At 46.6% G+C, this 16,170-nt stretch overlaps 1 protein-coding gene across 1 annotated transcript in view; it reads left to right on the forward strand.

The window, feature by feature from the left end:
- LOC107749822 (dysferlin-like) overlaps positions 1-16,170 on the forward strand; it is a 99,565-nt gene that overhangs the window by 19,464 nt on the left and 63,931 nt on the right. The window contains exons 17-23 of the mRNA XM_016565011.1: positions 7,648-7,680; positions 7,980-8,095; positions 13,384-13,497; positions 13,607-13,784; positions 15,415-15,539; positions 15,643-15,749; positions 15,835-16,030. Coding sequence (XP_016420497.1) covers positions 7,648-7,680; positions 7,980-8,095; positions 13,384-13,497; positions 13,607-13,784; positions 15,415-15,539; positions 15,643-15,749; positions 15,835-16,030 — 869 coding nt within the window. The remainder of the gene's footprint in view (positions 1-7,647; positions 7,681-7,979; positions 8,096-13,383; positions 13,498-13,606; positions 13,785-15,414; positions 15,540-15,642; positions 15,750-15,834; positions 16,031-16,170) is intronic.

Raw genomic sequence — 16,170 nt, forward strand, 5'->3', positions numbered from 1 at the left:
TGTCTTTTCAGTTCACTCATTTAGCTCTAAGGGACTCTAAGAAAAGAGCTCCTCAAGTTGAATCCTTGTGATTTCCCTGCATGTTGAGATTTGGCCCGTTACCCATCAGCCCATTGCCATTAAGGGGTCCGGTTCCAATTCGCCATTGTTCAGTGGCCAACCGCAGTGTCCATCCCCTAGCCTTTGTGCCCGCTAGTCTTCACTTTGGCTGACTATATTTAGTCGATTATGAATATGCAATAGTGCTGAGAGTAACATGGCCAGACACTCCACTGTCCGGCCCAATAATGTCAAAGTCATTAGCAGCAGGAAACAGGATCCACATGCGGGGGGATAAGGCCTTCAAAAAAATGTGGCCTGTCCACTCCACTGCCTGTCTTATGTGGATGTAGAACAATGACCAGAGCCAACGATATGCACCGCTGACTGACCTACATATAAAATATTCACCACATTCGCACACACGCATTGCCGTCCGACAGAATCATGGGAGAAATGCTATAGATCTGTTGGAATGGATGCAGAATTGTGCTCAAGGTCTTGTGGTCCTTCCCTGAGATTATGAATCTGTATAACTGTCAACATATAATGCCATAATACAATTAAAATCTCATTTACCCTTTATCACCATCAGAACCTCTCAGTATATCCAGCATTATTTTAAGTGTGTTAGCATGGTTACCACAAAATATTACATAGACAAAATAATGGACAGGACAGAAATGTCTCATTATTGCTTAATTATATTCTAAAACAAAACAATGAAAACGTCTCAGTTACATATGTAACCCTCGTTCCCTGAAGGAGGGAACGGAGACGTACGTCGGAACTGACCGACGAATTGGGGATCGCTTTGGGAGACCAATCTACTTCGAGTGTAAGAAAAACGAGCCAATGCACATGGGATAATTGCCACAGCTGCTCTGCGCTGCAGCGCGAGCATTTAATGAGCAGCCGGTGTGTCGCATATTTGCTTTTTTCCCCTGAGGAGCCGAGCTAGTGACTCGGCCGTACAGCGGAGGTACAGTGACTGTGGCGACGGGACGTACATCTCCGTTCCCTCCTTCAGGGAACAAGGGTTACATACGTAACCGAGACGTTCCCTTTCAATCGGTCACGTTCGACGTACGTCGGAACTGACAGACGAATTGGGGATATCTACCAACACGCCACTGTCGCTGGCCCTTCCAGCGCTCTGCTTGAGACTCCTGGACCGCCCCCAACTGTTGGAGCGGGAGTCAGGGCTCTAAGCAGAGAAGGTCAGTCACTGCTGTTCCGCAAGACCCACTCAGTGTGACTATTTGGATAACGCTGGGAAAGCGTGCCCTAAAAGGGAAGGGGACGCTGCGGAAGCCACATCCTGTCCGTAGGAAGTCAAATGTGGCGGTTACACATATGGACTAGCCAATTAGGGTAATACAACATATGGAAGTCTCTGGGCTGGTTCCAGCCTAGTTCTAGGGGGGTAAGAACACCAGCAGAGACGACAGAGAGAGCTCTGTCGAGGGAAAGACATGGGCTAGCCGGCCTGGGTAGCCTTACCGTGGAAGAATACACATATGGGATCGCTAGAGGGACCACTACATATGGACACCCAGCCTAAAACAGGTTCCACAACGCATACGAGTGTAGGCCTGGCGTCAGACGCTCCGCCACGTCTGACTGCCAGGGGGTGACGGAGGAACTCACAGGGTTAGCCATTTCTGGGGAACTCTACTGGAGCAATAGACGCACGTATCCAGCCCAGCGGGCGGGAGTGGCTTTGCAAGCTGACACTAGAACGGGTCCTTCGCGCTACTGGCCACTGGGGGCGAGTACACGGGAAGATACCGGCTCTACACGAAGGCTATAGAATCTAGCGAACGTGTTAGGTGTCGCCCAGCCCGCAGCTCTACAAATATCTGTCAGCGAGGTGCTTTGAGCCAGTGCCCAGGAGGAAGCAACACTTCTAGTTGAGTGTGCTCGCAACCCGAACGGGCAAGGCACGTCTTGGGATTGGTAAGCCAAGACAATAGCATCCACTATCCAGTGGGCTAACCTCTGTTTGGAGACAGCCTTTCCCTTCTGCTGGCCTCCGTAACAGACAAAGAGCTGGTCTGAGGTTCTGAAGCTTTGTGTTCTGTCCACGTACAGCAGCAGAGCACGGACGGGACAGAGAAAAGCTACAGTGCTGTGAACATCAGAGACAGGTCCAAGAGGGTACCGAGGTAGGACGAGGAGGGTTCAACCTCCTCGCCCCTCTAAGGAACCTCACGACAGGTCGTGCTTACCAAGAGACTTTCCATCAACTGCATCGTGATGTGCAGCAATTGCGGCAACATACACTTTCAGGGTGGAGGGAGACAGCCTTCGCTCCAATCTCTCTTGCAGGAAGGATAGCACGACTCTGACCGGACATCTTCAGGGGTCTTCCCCGTGGAAAGTACACCAATCAACGAACAGGTTCCACTTCAAAGCATAGAGGCGCCTCGTAGAGGGGGCTCTAGCGGAAGTGATGGTGTCTCCCAAGATTGGGGTAGGTCACATAGAACCTCCGCGTCCCGTCCAGGGACCAGACATGAAGTTTCCAGAGGTCTGGACGCGTGTGCCATAGGGTGCCCTGTCTCTGAGAAAGCAGATCCTTCCTCAGAGGAATGGGCCAAGGAGGGGCTGTCGCGAGGAGCATAAGTTCCGAGAACCAAGTTCAGTTGGGCCAGTATAGCGCAACTACCAGGACCTGCTCCTCGTCCTCCCTGACTTTGCACAGTGTCTGTGCGAGATGGCTCACTGGGGGAAACGCATATTTGCGAAGACCCTGGGGCCAGCTGTGGGCCAGCGCATCCGTGCCAAGGGTGCCCTCGGTCAGGGAATAAAACAGCTGGCAATGGGTCGAGTCCGGAGAGGCAAGCAGGTCTACCTGTGTGGCTCCAAAGAGGTCCCAAATCAGCTGGACCACCTGGGGATGGAGCCACCACTCTCCCGGAAGCGCAGGCTGTCGTGAGAGCTCTTCGGCTGCACGATTGAGCACGCCAGGGATGTGAATGGCCCGAAGTGACCTCAGATGCTTCTGACTCCAGAGGAGGAGATGGCGGGCAAGTTGCGACATGCGGCGGGAGCGTAGACCACCCTGGCGGTTGATGTACGCAAAGGTCACAGTATTGTCCGTATGGACCAGCACGTGCTTGCCATGTAGCAGCCCTTTGAGTGCAAGACTTACTGCTAGCAACTCGAGGCAGTTGATGTGCCAATGCAGTTGAGGCCCCGTCCACAGACCCGACACTGCATGCCCGTTGTACGTGGCCCCCCAGCCCGTGGCCGAGGCATCCATGAACACCAAAGCATGCCTGGACACTTGTTCTAGGGGGACTCCCGCCCGTAGAAACGAAGGGTCTGACCACGGGCTGAAGGTTTGGTGACAGTACGGGGTGATAGACACCTGGTGCGTGCCGCTCTGCCATGCCCATCTCGGGACTCGGCTATGAAGCCAGTGCTGAAGTGGCCTCATATGAAGCAACCCGAGCAGCGTTACTGCGGCCGCGGATGCCATATGCCCCAGGAGCCTCTGTAAAAGTTTTAGTGGGGCCGCTGTCCTGCCTCTGAATGAATTCAAGCAGTTCAACACTCACTGGACGCGCTCCTCTGTGAGTCGCGCTGTCTGGTTGACCGAGTCCAACTCCATACCGAGAAAAGAGATCCTCTGCACAGGGGAGAGGTTGCTCTTTTCCCAGTTGATCCGAAGTCCCAACAGGCTGAGGTGACGAAGCACCATGTCCCTGTGTTCGCAACTGGTCCCAAGACTGTGCCAGTATCAGCCAGTCGTCGAGATAGTTGAGAATGCAAACGCCACGTTCTCTGAGTGGAACAATGGCTGCCTCCGCGACCTTCGTAAAGACAGGTGGCACTCCTGGACTACTAAGATGGATATTGCCCGACCCAGGGAGTGTGTAGTGACTTTCGTCGCCCGTAGGGCAAGGTCCGTTGCTGCACGCAGTTCCTGCATAACCCCTGGGTCAGAACTACCCTCGTGCAGTTCCTTGAGCGCTTTGGCCTGGTAGACCTGCAGGAGCGCCATGGCATGCAGGGCGGAAGCGGCTTCTCCACAAGCTGTGTAAGCCTTGCCCGCCAGAGTGGACGAGAACTTACATGCTCGGGAGGGGAGACGCGGATTACCCCGCCAAGAGGTAGCAGTCTTGGGACACAGTTGCATCGCCACAGACCGCTCCACTGGGGGGAGCTCCACGTACCCCTTAGCCGCACCGCCATCGAGGGTAGTGAGGGAGGAAGAAGGACCAGACCGGCTTCGTCCACGATTTAGTCACCTCTTTATGCACCTCCGGAAAGAAAGGTACTGGGGCGGAGCGCTGAGAACCAGCACGGGCCGCTCCAAGAAACCAATCGTCCAGCCGCGAGGGTTTGGGACACGGTGGAGGGTTCCACTCGAGCCCGACACTCGCGGCGGCCCGGGAAAGCACAGTAGCCATCTCTGGGTCTGACTCGGGCAACGCTGCCACACCCGAAGGGGGCAGCACAGCCGAATCTTCAACCCAGGAGGACATACACTCACCCTCCGATGCAGCAACCAACATCTGGTCCTCCGGGGTATCCCCAAAAGTAACGACTGGTGCCGCACGAGGCGGACCAGCATGCCCTCTTGGAGACTCCACTGGTTGCAGTGTCATGGAGGAGTGAGGATCCCGAGGAGTTTGACTCGGCGTCACCTAGGTTATTAACCGAAGTAGGCTTCTTCTGAGCTGGCCCAGAAGAAGAACTAGATCGGGGAATATACGAAGGGGCTCCAGTCCTTTCAAGATACTGGAGTCTCGACCTTAACACCGAGATGGTCATGTTCCCGCAGTGAGAACATGTACCATCCATGAGTGCCCCCTCAGCGTCTCTCGTGAGATCGCGACCAACACTGTCAGCGCCGTCACACCCGCACCAGACACGCAGAGGCTCCTTCCCAACGAGCAGCTCATCTTCCACCACTTTTTAAAGAAAACTCACGCGCAGGAACAGCACATGTGTTCGGCTCCGAAGCGAAAAGCAAATATGCGACGCACCGGCTGCTCATTAAATACTCGCGCTGCAGCGCAGAGCAGCTGTGGCAATTATCGCATGCCAATGTGCACTGGCTCGTTTTTGTAGTAGATTGGTCTCCCAAAGCAATCCCCAATTCGTCGGTCAGTTCCGACGTACGTCGAACGTGACCGACTGAAAGGGAACTAGGGGTGCATGTAAAAATCTATTCATATACGAATGGCGATTCGGTCTTCTAACGATTCTAATGGATTCACAAGTTTCAAAATCAATGTTCTAAAGCAGTGGTTCTCAATCCTGTTCCTCACGTCGCCCTGCTCTGCTCTGCATTTCTTTCTCTCTCTCTTATCTCCCATTCAGATCACCAGCTCAGCTCAAACAATGAACTGTTCCATTTATACACTTATTTTCACATAGCTATGAGAAGCTTAAACATGGACGCGCGTGCGGTTGCCATACTGTATTAAAGCTTTAATCAGGATAAAACAGTAAATAAAAGCTAACAGAAGCAGTAACATTTACAAATAACAGCTTATCTAAAAGTATGAGACAACAACAAACAAAAAACATTCCATTCAGAGCCGTGCTTGCACAGGTTCTGCGCGATCCTCTTCACTAATATCCTCTGCGTCTCAATCGGACTCAAACTTATAAGCAATATAGACAACGCCATTGTTTACAATACAACACCGGAGCACATGCCGCTGAGCTGAGGGGCTGGATGTTTAGATGCGCACTAGAGGTGGTTTAGCCAATCACAACACACTTGAATAGCTAACCAATCAGAGCCCATCGCGTATTTCTGAGGGAGGGGCTTCATAAAAGCAGGAAATGATCAGCACATTTATAGGAGAAGGGACAGAGCGGTGTGGAATAAAAGTAAATTATGTGAAAAATAATGCGTTTTTTTTTTTAAACGAAGCATTAACACATGTTAGACTGCACCCCATAAACACAGTCAAGCCTAGAAAAAAACCAGTCAACCAAGTCTTGAGCCAAATGTCCTTTGGGGTTCCCAGTCTTTTTTTACCAATACTTTTGAAATGACTTTTCCAGTCAGTTTTCTAAATAAGGATTTTTTAAAAATAGTTTTTACGCACAATTTCTACCTGATAAAATATTTTAGAGCACGGCATAATTAGAACAATGTATATTCATTATAAAAATGTCCATAGAGCTTACAGATTTCATTAATTTTCATGATTTTTTGAAATCACATTTTTAGCGTTAGGCTACCTCATCCAGGTTTTTCATTACCGTGTGAACCCCGGCTCTTGAAAGATGAAAGAAAGTGGGAACAGCTGTTGAGGGGGTACATTTTTAGTAGTTTTATTTTCATGCTTATTTTAAATAATTTTAAGTCATCTTGGCATCCCTTTGGAAGTTTGTTGAGGCCCCCCTAGTGGGCCTCAGCCTCCTGGTTGAGAACCACTGCTTGACCATTTAAAGAATTTATGATGAAGTGCATTATTTCTGCACAACTAAAAACATTAATTGAAAGTGAAGTGACATGGTATCCCATACTCGGAATTTGTGCTCTGCATTTATCCCGTCCAAGTGCACACACACAGCAGTGAGTAGTGAACAAACACACACCGTGAACACACACCCGGAGCAGTGGGCAGCTATTTTTGCTGCGGCACCCGGGGAGCAGTTGGGGGTTCGGTACCTTGCCCAAGGGCACCTCAGTCGTGGTATTGAGCGTGGAAGAGAGCGCTGGTCATTCACTCCCCCACCATCTACAATCCCTGATGGTCCCGAAACTCAATCCCGTGACCTTTGGGTTACTGACTTTCTAACCATTAAGCCACGACTGCCTAAACATAACTGCTGAACAATGGTAGATTGTCAGTTCCCGGAGCAAAAGCTTATTACAGTCAGTCCTTCCCAAAACTTGCATCATTGGTTGTGCCAGAACTTTAGATGTCGATTCTCTCAAGCAAACAGCAGTGTTTGTTCCACAAAGATTGCTACACTCTTTGGGCAGTTAAACCACTTTTAGTAATTCATTTGTAGTCTGTATTTATTTAGCTAGTACAGGTGAAAGTAACTTGGGATACAAAAAATATTCTTCATTGTTTTTTTTTTTTTTTAACAATTTACATTGTTAAACGATCACATTGGTTCAATATTGTGCTGGTTGCAGTGTAACACTAATTCTTGTTTGCTTGCTGATTTGATGTCTTGATTTTGCATATTGGTAATGAACTGGCTGGGGATTGAACCTAGAAAAAGAAATTAACACTGCTTTTGGGGGAATTTAGTGAGAAATTGGCTCGTGTGTTTTAATCTGAATTAGAGGCAAGGATGACACAAACTACTTTTTTTACTACTACGTTTTTTTTAAAAGATTTATTCTTTTGTCAAGGAGGCATGACAAATCAAGATAATTATGTGGCTTGGTTGACAAAATTGTAGTATTGTAGTATTGTTGCAATGCATTGGTTTCAGTAGCAGTTGGTTGTTGGTTTCACCATCTTTTGTGAGCTGCATAGAGTGAGTTTGGTGTGCAAATCTAACTCTACACTTGGTGCAGACGTGATTAATAGAGACCTGTGCATGAGCATCAGCTATTTTTCACTTCTGCTATCCTTATTGTGTCTCAAAATTTTTATTTCTCTATGCACTCAGATGAGTTTCCTCCCAGGACCTTCCACGGCACCAGTATGTGTGTCTCTCTCAGTATGTGTGCTACCCTTCCTGTAGATCACACCTATGTCAGGTTTAGACTTATATTGGGCTGTAGTACTTTTGTTGCCTATAGCTTTATTCTGCTGGCCCTTAGAGAAGTTGTTTTCTATGACTAAATGGAAATGTATTTGCCACTGAATCTATGTCAAGAAGCAATATGTCAATATGGTCACTCATTTACATGTACAATTTGCTATGTATTTTTACTGCTCAAAGCTAAAGGTGACCGCTATCTGTCTAATTCTTGCTCTTCTCCATTTTATGTCAATAAGTGGATGACAATATAGGCTTTCTTCCGACCTTTGGCCCCTGCTACGTCAACATGTATGGGAGCCCCCGAGAGTTCACAGCCTTCTCAGACCCACATGAGGCACTAAACTTTGGAAAGGTGAGATTTACTATTATTTTACTATATTTACTATATATATATATATATATATGTGTGTGTGTGTGTGTGTGTGTGTGTGCATAAACAATTGATACAGAGTTTCTTACAGCTTGTTTGTTAACACCTTTTTATATGAACATTTTTTAATGTTTCTAAAGTGTTTCACTGTATTAGTTTAAAAAAAATTTTTTTTTGTGTAAACATCTTATTTATAATAATATTTTTAATCTTTCTAAGCACCAAAATTGTTTCACCGTATTCTAGTTCCCTTTCATGGGAACTTCGAACTGCGTCCTCTAGGGGTCGCTATGGGGAACGCCTCGTCGTGACCCGTGTCTGAAGCATACATTGAAAAAACACCAACTCGTTGGCCGGCGACAGCCATGACGTCACTACCGGTGCGACTATAGTATAAATAGGCGCCGGGAGCACACATCATTCACTTCTTCATCTGAAGCTTGCGTCCGCAGCATGGCAAGAAACCTAGAGGACGCAGTGTCTCGTTCCCTACTCAGGGAACCATGGTTACATAAGTAACCTGAGATGTTCCCTTTCATGGGAACTTCGAACTGCGTCCTCTAGGGGTCGCTATGGGGAACGCCTCGTCGTGACCCGTGTCTGAAGCATACATTGAAAAAACACCAACTCGTTGGCCGGCGACAGCCATGACGTCACTACCGGTGCGACTATAGTATAAATAGGCGCCGGGAGCACACATCATTCACTTCTTCATCTGAAGCTTGCGTCCGCAGCATGGCAAGAAACCTAGAGGACGCAGTGTCTCGTTCCCTACTCAGGGAACCATGGTTACATAAGTAACCTGAGATGTTCCCTTTCATGGGAACTTCGAACTGCGTCCTCTAGGGGTCGCTATGGGGAACGCCTCGTCGTGACCCGTGTCTGAAGCATACATTGAAAAAACACCAACTCGTTGGCCGGCGACAGCCATGACGTCACTACCGGTGCGACTATAGTATAAATAGGCGCCGGGAGCACACATCATTCACTTCTTCATCTGAAGCTTGCGTCCGCAGCATGGCAAGAAACCTAGAGGACGCAGTGTCTCGTTCCCTACTCAGGGAACCATGGTTACATAAGTAACCTGAGATGTTCCCTTTCATGGGAACTTCGAACTGCGTCCTCTAGGGGTCGCTATGGGGAACGCCTCGTCGTGACCCGTGTCTGAAGCATACATTGAAAAAACACCAACTCGTTGGCCGGCGACAGCCATGACGTCACTACCGGTGCGACTATAGTATAAATAGGCGCCGGGAGCACACATCATTCACTTCTTCATCTGAAGCTTGCGTCCGCAGCATGGCAAGAAACCTAGAGGACGCAGTGTCTCGTTCCCTACTCAGGGAACCATGGTTACATAAGTAACCTGAGATGTTCCCTTTCATGGGAACTTCGAACTGCGTCCTCTAGGGGTCGCTATGGGGAACGCCTCGTCGTGACCCGTGTCTGAAGCATACATTGAAAAAACACCAACTCGTTGGCCGGCGACAGCCATGACGTCACTACCGGTGCGACTATAGTATAAATAGGCGCCGGGAGCACACATCATTCACTTCTTCATCTGAAGCTTGCGTCCGCAGCATGGCAAGAAACCTAGAGGACGCAGTGTCTCGTTCCCTACTCAGGGAACCATGGTTACATAAGTAACCTGAGATGTTCCCTTTCATGGGAACTTCGAACTGCGTCCTCTAGGGGTCGCTATGGGGAACGCCTCGTCGTGACCCGTGTCTGAAGCATACATTGAAAAAACACCAACTCGTTGGCCGGCGACAGCCATGACGTCACTACCGGTGCGACTATAGTATAAATAGGCGCCGGGAGCACACATCATTCACTTCTTCATCTGAAGCTTGCGTCCGCAGCATGGCAAGAAACCTAGAGGACGCAGTGTCTCGTTCCCTACTCAGGGAACCATGGTTACATAAGTAACCTGAGATGTTCCCTTTCATGGGAACTTCGAACTGCGTCCTCTAGGGGTCGCTATGGGGAACGCCTCGTCGTGACCCGTGTCTGAAGCATACATTGAAAAAACACCAACTCGTTGGCCGGCGACAGCCATGACGTCACTACCGGTGCGACTATAGTATAAATAGGCGCCGGGAGCACACATCATTCACTTCTTCATCTGAAGCTTGCGTCCGCAGCATGGCAAGAAACCTAGAGGACGCAGTGTCTCGTTCCCTACTCAGGGAACCATGGTTACATAAGTAACCTGAGATGTTCCCTTTCATGGGAACTTCGAACTGCGTCCTCTAGGGGTCGCTATGGGGAACGCCTCGTCGTGACCCGTGTCTGAAGCATACATTGAAAAAACACCAACTCGTTGGCCGGCGACAGCCATGACGTCACTACCGGTGCGACTATAGTATAAATAGGCGCCGGGAGCACACATCATTCACTTCTTCATCTGAAGCTTGCGTCCGCAGCATGGCAAGAAACCTAGAGGACGCAGTGTCTCGTTCCCTACTCAGGGAACCATGGTTACATAAGTAACCTGAGATGTTCCCTTTCATGGGAACTTCGAACTGCGTCCTCTAGGGGTCGCTATGGGGAACGCCTCGTCGTGACCCGTGTCTGAAGCATACATTGAAAAAACACCAACTCGTTGGCCGGCGACAGCCATGACGTCACTACCGGTGCGACTATAGTATAAATAGGCGCCGGGAGCACACATCATTCACTTCTTCATCTGAAGCTTGCGTCCGCAGCATGGCAAGAAACCTAGAGGACGCAGTGTCTCGTTCCCTACTCAGGGAACCATGGTTACATAAGTAACCTGAGATGTTCCCTTTCATGGGAACTTCGAACTGCGTCCTCTAGGGGTCGCTATGGGGAACGCCTCGTCGTGACCCGTGTCTGAAGCATACATTGAAAAAACACCAACTCGTTGGCCGGCGACAGCCATGACGTCACTACCGGTGCGACTATAGTATAAATAGGCGCCGGGAGCACACATCATTCACTTCTTCATCTGAAGCTTGCGTCCGCAGCATGGCAAGAAACCTAGAGGACGCAGTGTCTCGTTCCCTACTCAGGGAACCATGGTTACATAAGTAACCTGAGATGTTCCCTTTCATGGGAACTTCGAACTGCGTCCTCTAGGGGTCGCTATGGGGAACGCCTCGTCGTGACCCGTGTCTGAAGCATACATTGAAAAAACACCAACTCGTTGGCCGGCGACAGCCATGACGTCACTACCGGTGCGACTATAGTATAAATAGGCGCCGGGAGCACACATCATTCACTTCTTCATCTGAAGCTTGCGTCCGCAGCATGGCAAGAAACCTAGAGGACGCAGTGTCTCGTTCCCTACTCAGGGAACCATGGTTACATAAGTAACCTGAGATGTTCCCTTTCATGGGAACTTCGAACTGCGTCCTCTAGGGGTCGCTATGGGGAACGCCTCGTCGTGACCCGTGTCTGAAGCATACATTGAAAAAACACCAACTCGTTGGCCGGCGACAGCCATGACGTCACTACCGGTGCGACTATAGTATAAATAGGCGCCGGGAGCACACATCATTCACTTCTTCATCTGAAGCTTGCGTCCGCAGCATGGCAAGAAACCTAGAGGACGCAGTGTCTCGTTCCCTACTCAGGGAACCATGGTTACATAAGTAACCTGAGATGTTCCCTTTCATGGGAACTTCGAACTGCGTCCTCTAGGGGTCGCTATGGGGAACGCCTCGTCGTGACCCGTGTCTGAAGCATACATTGAAAAAACACCAACTCGTTGGCCGGCGACAGCCATGACGTCACTACCGGTGCGACTATAGTATAAATAGGCGCCGGGAGCACACATCATTCACTTCTTCATCTGAAGCTTGCGTCCGCAGCATGGCAAGAAACCTAGAGGACGCAGTGTCTCGTTCCCTACTCAGGGAACCATGGTTACATAAGTAACCTGAGATGTTCCCTTTCATGGGAACTTCGAACTGCGTCCTCTAGGGGTCGCTATGGGGAACGCCTCGTCGTGACCCGTGTCTGAAGCATACATTGAAAAAACACCAACTCGTTGGCCGGCGACAGCCATGACGTCACTACCGGTGCGACTATAGTATAAATAGGCGCCGGGAGCACACATCATTCACTTCTTCATCTGAAGCTTGCGTCCGCAGCATGGCAAGAAACCTAGAGGACGCAGTGTCTCGTTCCCTACTCAGGGAACCATGGTTACATAAGTAACCTGAGATGTTCCCTTTCATGGGAACTTCGAACTGCGTCCTCTAGGGGTCGCTATGGGGAACGCCTCGTCGTGACCCGTGTCTGAAGCATACATTGAAAAAACACCAACTCGTTGGCCGGCGACAGCCATGACGTCACTACCGGTGCGACTATAGTATAAATAGGCGCCGGGAGCACACATCATTCACTTCTTCATCTGAAGCTTGCGTCCGCAGCATGGCAAGAAACCTAGAGGACGCAGTGTCTCGTTCCCTACTCAGGGAACCATGGTTACATAAGTAACCTGAGATGTTCCCTTTCATGGGAACTTCGAACTGCGTCCTCTAGGGGTCGCTATGGGGAACGCCTCGTCGTGACCCGTGTCTGAAGCATACATTGAAAAAACACCAACTCGTTGGCCGGCGACAGCCATGACGTCACTACCGGTGCGACTATAGTATAAATAGGCGCCGGGAGCACACATCATTCACTTCTTCATCTGAAGCTTGCGTCCGCAGCATGGCAAGAAACCTAGAGGACGCAGTGTCTCGTTCCCTACTCAGGGAACCATGGTTACATAAGTAACCTGAGACGTTTTCTTTTACGTATTTTTTTTAAACTTATTTTAGTATGCTTAAGTTTTTTTTCTTATTTTTATTTATTTTTATCTTAATTCTACTTTGTTTCTTTTTGTTCTGTTTTATGCTGCTGTAACGTCTAAATTCTAAAATGCTGTAATGATAAAACTTATCTTAAATACATATCTTAAATGTTAAACCTTTTTATTATAAATCTTGATTTTTTTTGCATAATCAACTTTTTTATATTTTTATGCTTTTAAACATCATAATGGTTTCACTGAATTACAGTTTTCTTTTTTGTATAAACAAATATTCATATTTAATTTGAAATCTTTTTTACATATTCCTCAAATCTAACTTGGAATAACTTGGAAAGTGGCATAGCATACCCCAGGGTCCCCTATATGATATTTGTCTGTACTGATAGCTGACTACAAAATCTTAGTCAATTATTTTTGATTATTGACTTAGTATTTGAACTATTTTAGGAATGAAGTTGCTGTGTGTGTGTGTGTTTTGACACAGGGAGAGGGTGTGGCCTATCGTGGTCGTGTGCTGTTGGAGGTCATCACAAAGCTGTCTCATCAGGTGGAACAAAAGGTTGAAGACTTACACCCTGATGACCTGCTGGTGGTAGAGGTGAGATCACAGCTATTCTGACTGGGTTTGGCACCAGACACGGGATCATGTGACACAGGATGGATCATTTAATAGAAGTGAAGAACCTCTGTTGTATTGTGTCATACAGAAATTCATGCGGAAGAGGAAGTTCTCCCTGTTTGCTGCATTCTACTCAGCCACTCATCTTCAGGATGTAGATGATGCTGTTCAGTTTGAAGTCAGTATTGGCAACTATGGCAACAAGTTTGACAACACCTGTCTGCCTTTGGCCTCCACCACTCAGTTCAGCAGGGCTGTGTTTGATGGTGAGAAACCACCAGAGATTTACACCTGAAAATGTTCAGATTTTGGCTAAACATTTTACATACATTTTGTAATGCCACACGTAATATATATATACAGTATATACATATATATATATATATATATATACAGTGGGTACGGAAAGTATTCAGACCCCCTTAAGCAGAGGATCCCCAATTCCAGGTGTGAAAAACTTGTTGCATCAAAAAGACTCATGGCTGTATTAGATCAAAGGGGTGCTTCTACTAAATACTGAGCATTTTTCAGTTTTTCTTTTTTAATAAATCTGCAAAGATGTCAACAATTCTGTGTTTTTCTGTCAATATGGGGTGCTGTGTGTACATTAATGAGGAAAAAAAATTAACTTAAATGATTTTAGCAAATGGCTGCAATATAACAAAGAGTGAAAAATTTAAGGGGGTCTGAATACTTTCCGTACCCACTGTATATATATATGGTGGTAGTAGTGGATTAAGTAGTGGATTCTTGTGGCATTTGTTGTTCTTTTAACAGAAACACCTGAACTTTTTTTTCTATGTAATTTTATAAATAAGAGGTGGATATACATAACTGATTGTCAGTAAAAATGTGTTATATTCCTCCTATTGTTTTACTAAATATCCTCTGGAGTAATTCGAATCCTTAAATATTAATATGTTATTAACCTGGTACTTTTAATGGGTAATATATTAACTTTTAAAAATGTAGGGTCAGCATGTTTTTTTTTAACTTATTCAGCAAGAACGTAAAGTTTTATACATTTCAAAACTTTTATGTTACAAAATAATGTATATTTCAAATAAATGCTGTTCTTTTAAACTTTCTATTCATCAAAGAATCATGAATCCTGAAAAATGTATCACTGTTTCCACAAAAATATTAAGCAGCACAACTGTTTACAACACTGATAATAATAAGAAATTTTTCTTGAGCACTAAATTGGCATATTAGAATGATTTGAATGATTCTGAAGGATCACGTGACACTGAACACTGGACTAATGGTTGCTTGAAATTCAGTCTTACCACCATAGGAAAAAAATGACATTATAATATACGTATGTGACCCTGGACCACAAAACCAGTCTTAAGTGTCAATTTGTCAATTTATACATAACCTGAAAGCTGAATAAATAAGATTTCCATTGATGTATGGTTTGTTAGGATAGGACAATATTTGGCCGAGATACAACTATTTGAAAATCTGGAATCTGAGGGTGCAAAAAAAAAATCATGGAACATGATCTTTACTTAATATCCTAATGATTTTTGGCATAAAAGAAAAATCTATAATTTTGACCCATAAAATGTATTTTTGGCTATTGCTACAAATATACCCCAGCGACTTAAGACTGGTTTTGTGGTCCAGGGTCATATATTACATATATTAATATAGAAAACAGTAAATTTAAATTGTAATTATATTTTTACTTTTTTTATTGTATTTTTGATCAAATATCTGCAGCCTACTAATTTTAAAAAACAAAATAGTAAGATTGATGCTTTGTATTACATCAAATGCATAATAATGTTTCATTTTAAATTGTTATTTGGATCTCAACACCAACGTATAAGCCAATGAGTGATACTCAAGTATCCAACATGACTTCCACTGTTGTACATGGTTATTTAGGCTGTCATTACTACTACCTGCCATGGGGAAATGTGAAACCTGTGGTGGTCTTGTCTTCAGAGTGGGAGGATATCAGTCTTCGCATAGAGGCCCTAAACATGCTGCTCAGCATAGGCAACCGATTGGTGAGGAACATTTAACATATGGCTCCAATCAACACCTCTAAATATATCAAAGCACAATCAGTTATAACTGTATTTCCTAATATCCTTTTTACTGTTATAATAGGAGTCAAACCTTGAGCAGGTACAGCTGACACTCAAAGTAAGTAGTGATGAACAGGAAGTGGAGCAGAAGGTTGTCCAGCTGCTTGATGATGTCATAGCCGACTGCAGGTTCAGATGTGCTCTAGTGTTTTGTAAAGCTGTATCGCTTTCGCTATGACAAACTAAAGCACCTTTTTGTGTGTATGTACTGTAGTGAGGAACTTCCTCAGTTGAATAAATGGCCCTGTGTGACTGCGCTGGATAAAGCTCTGAGGAATCTGCGCAAGATTAACATGCAGCAGATAGTGCAGGCGGCACTGGCGCTCAAACATGGACCAGAGACCGAGCTGAGTGCAGTGCTGGAGCAGGCGGAGGACTGGACCCAGAGACTTCGCCACCTTTCTGAGGAGGTGAAAGAGATGTGGCCTTAATGTCTAAAGCCCTGCTTCCACCTGGTATTAAGATGCATGTTCAGTGATTCAATCACAAGTGGTCAGCTGAGACTCATTTACACCTGGTCTTAAAAGGATAGTTCACCCAAAAATTTTAA

The sequence above is a fragment of the Sinocyclocheilus rhinocerous genome, unplaced genomic scaffold (genome assembly GCF_001515625.1).
Source record: "Sinocyclocheilus rhinocerous isolate Xijiao unplaced genomic scaffold, SAMN03320098_v1.1 scaffold1131, whole genome shotgun sequence".
In the NCBI taxonomy this organism is placed as follows: Eukaryota; Metazoa; Chordata; class Actinopteri; order Cypriniformes; family Cyprinidae; genus Sinocyclocheilus; species Sinocyclocheilus rhinocerous.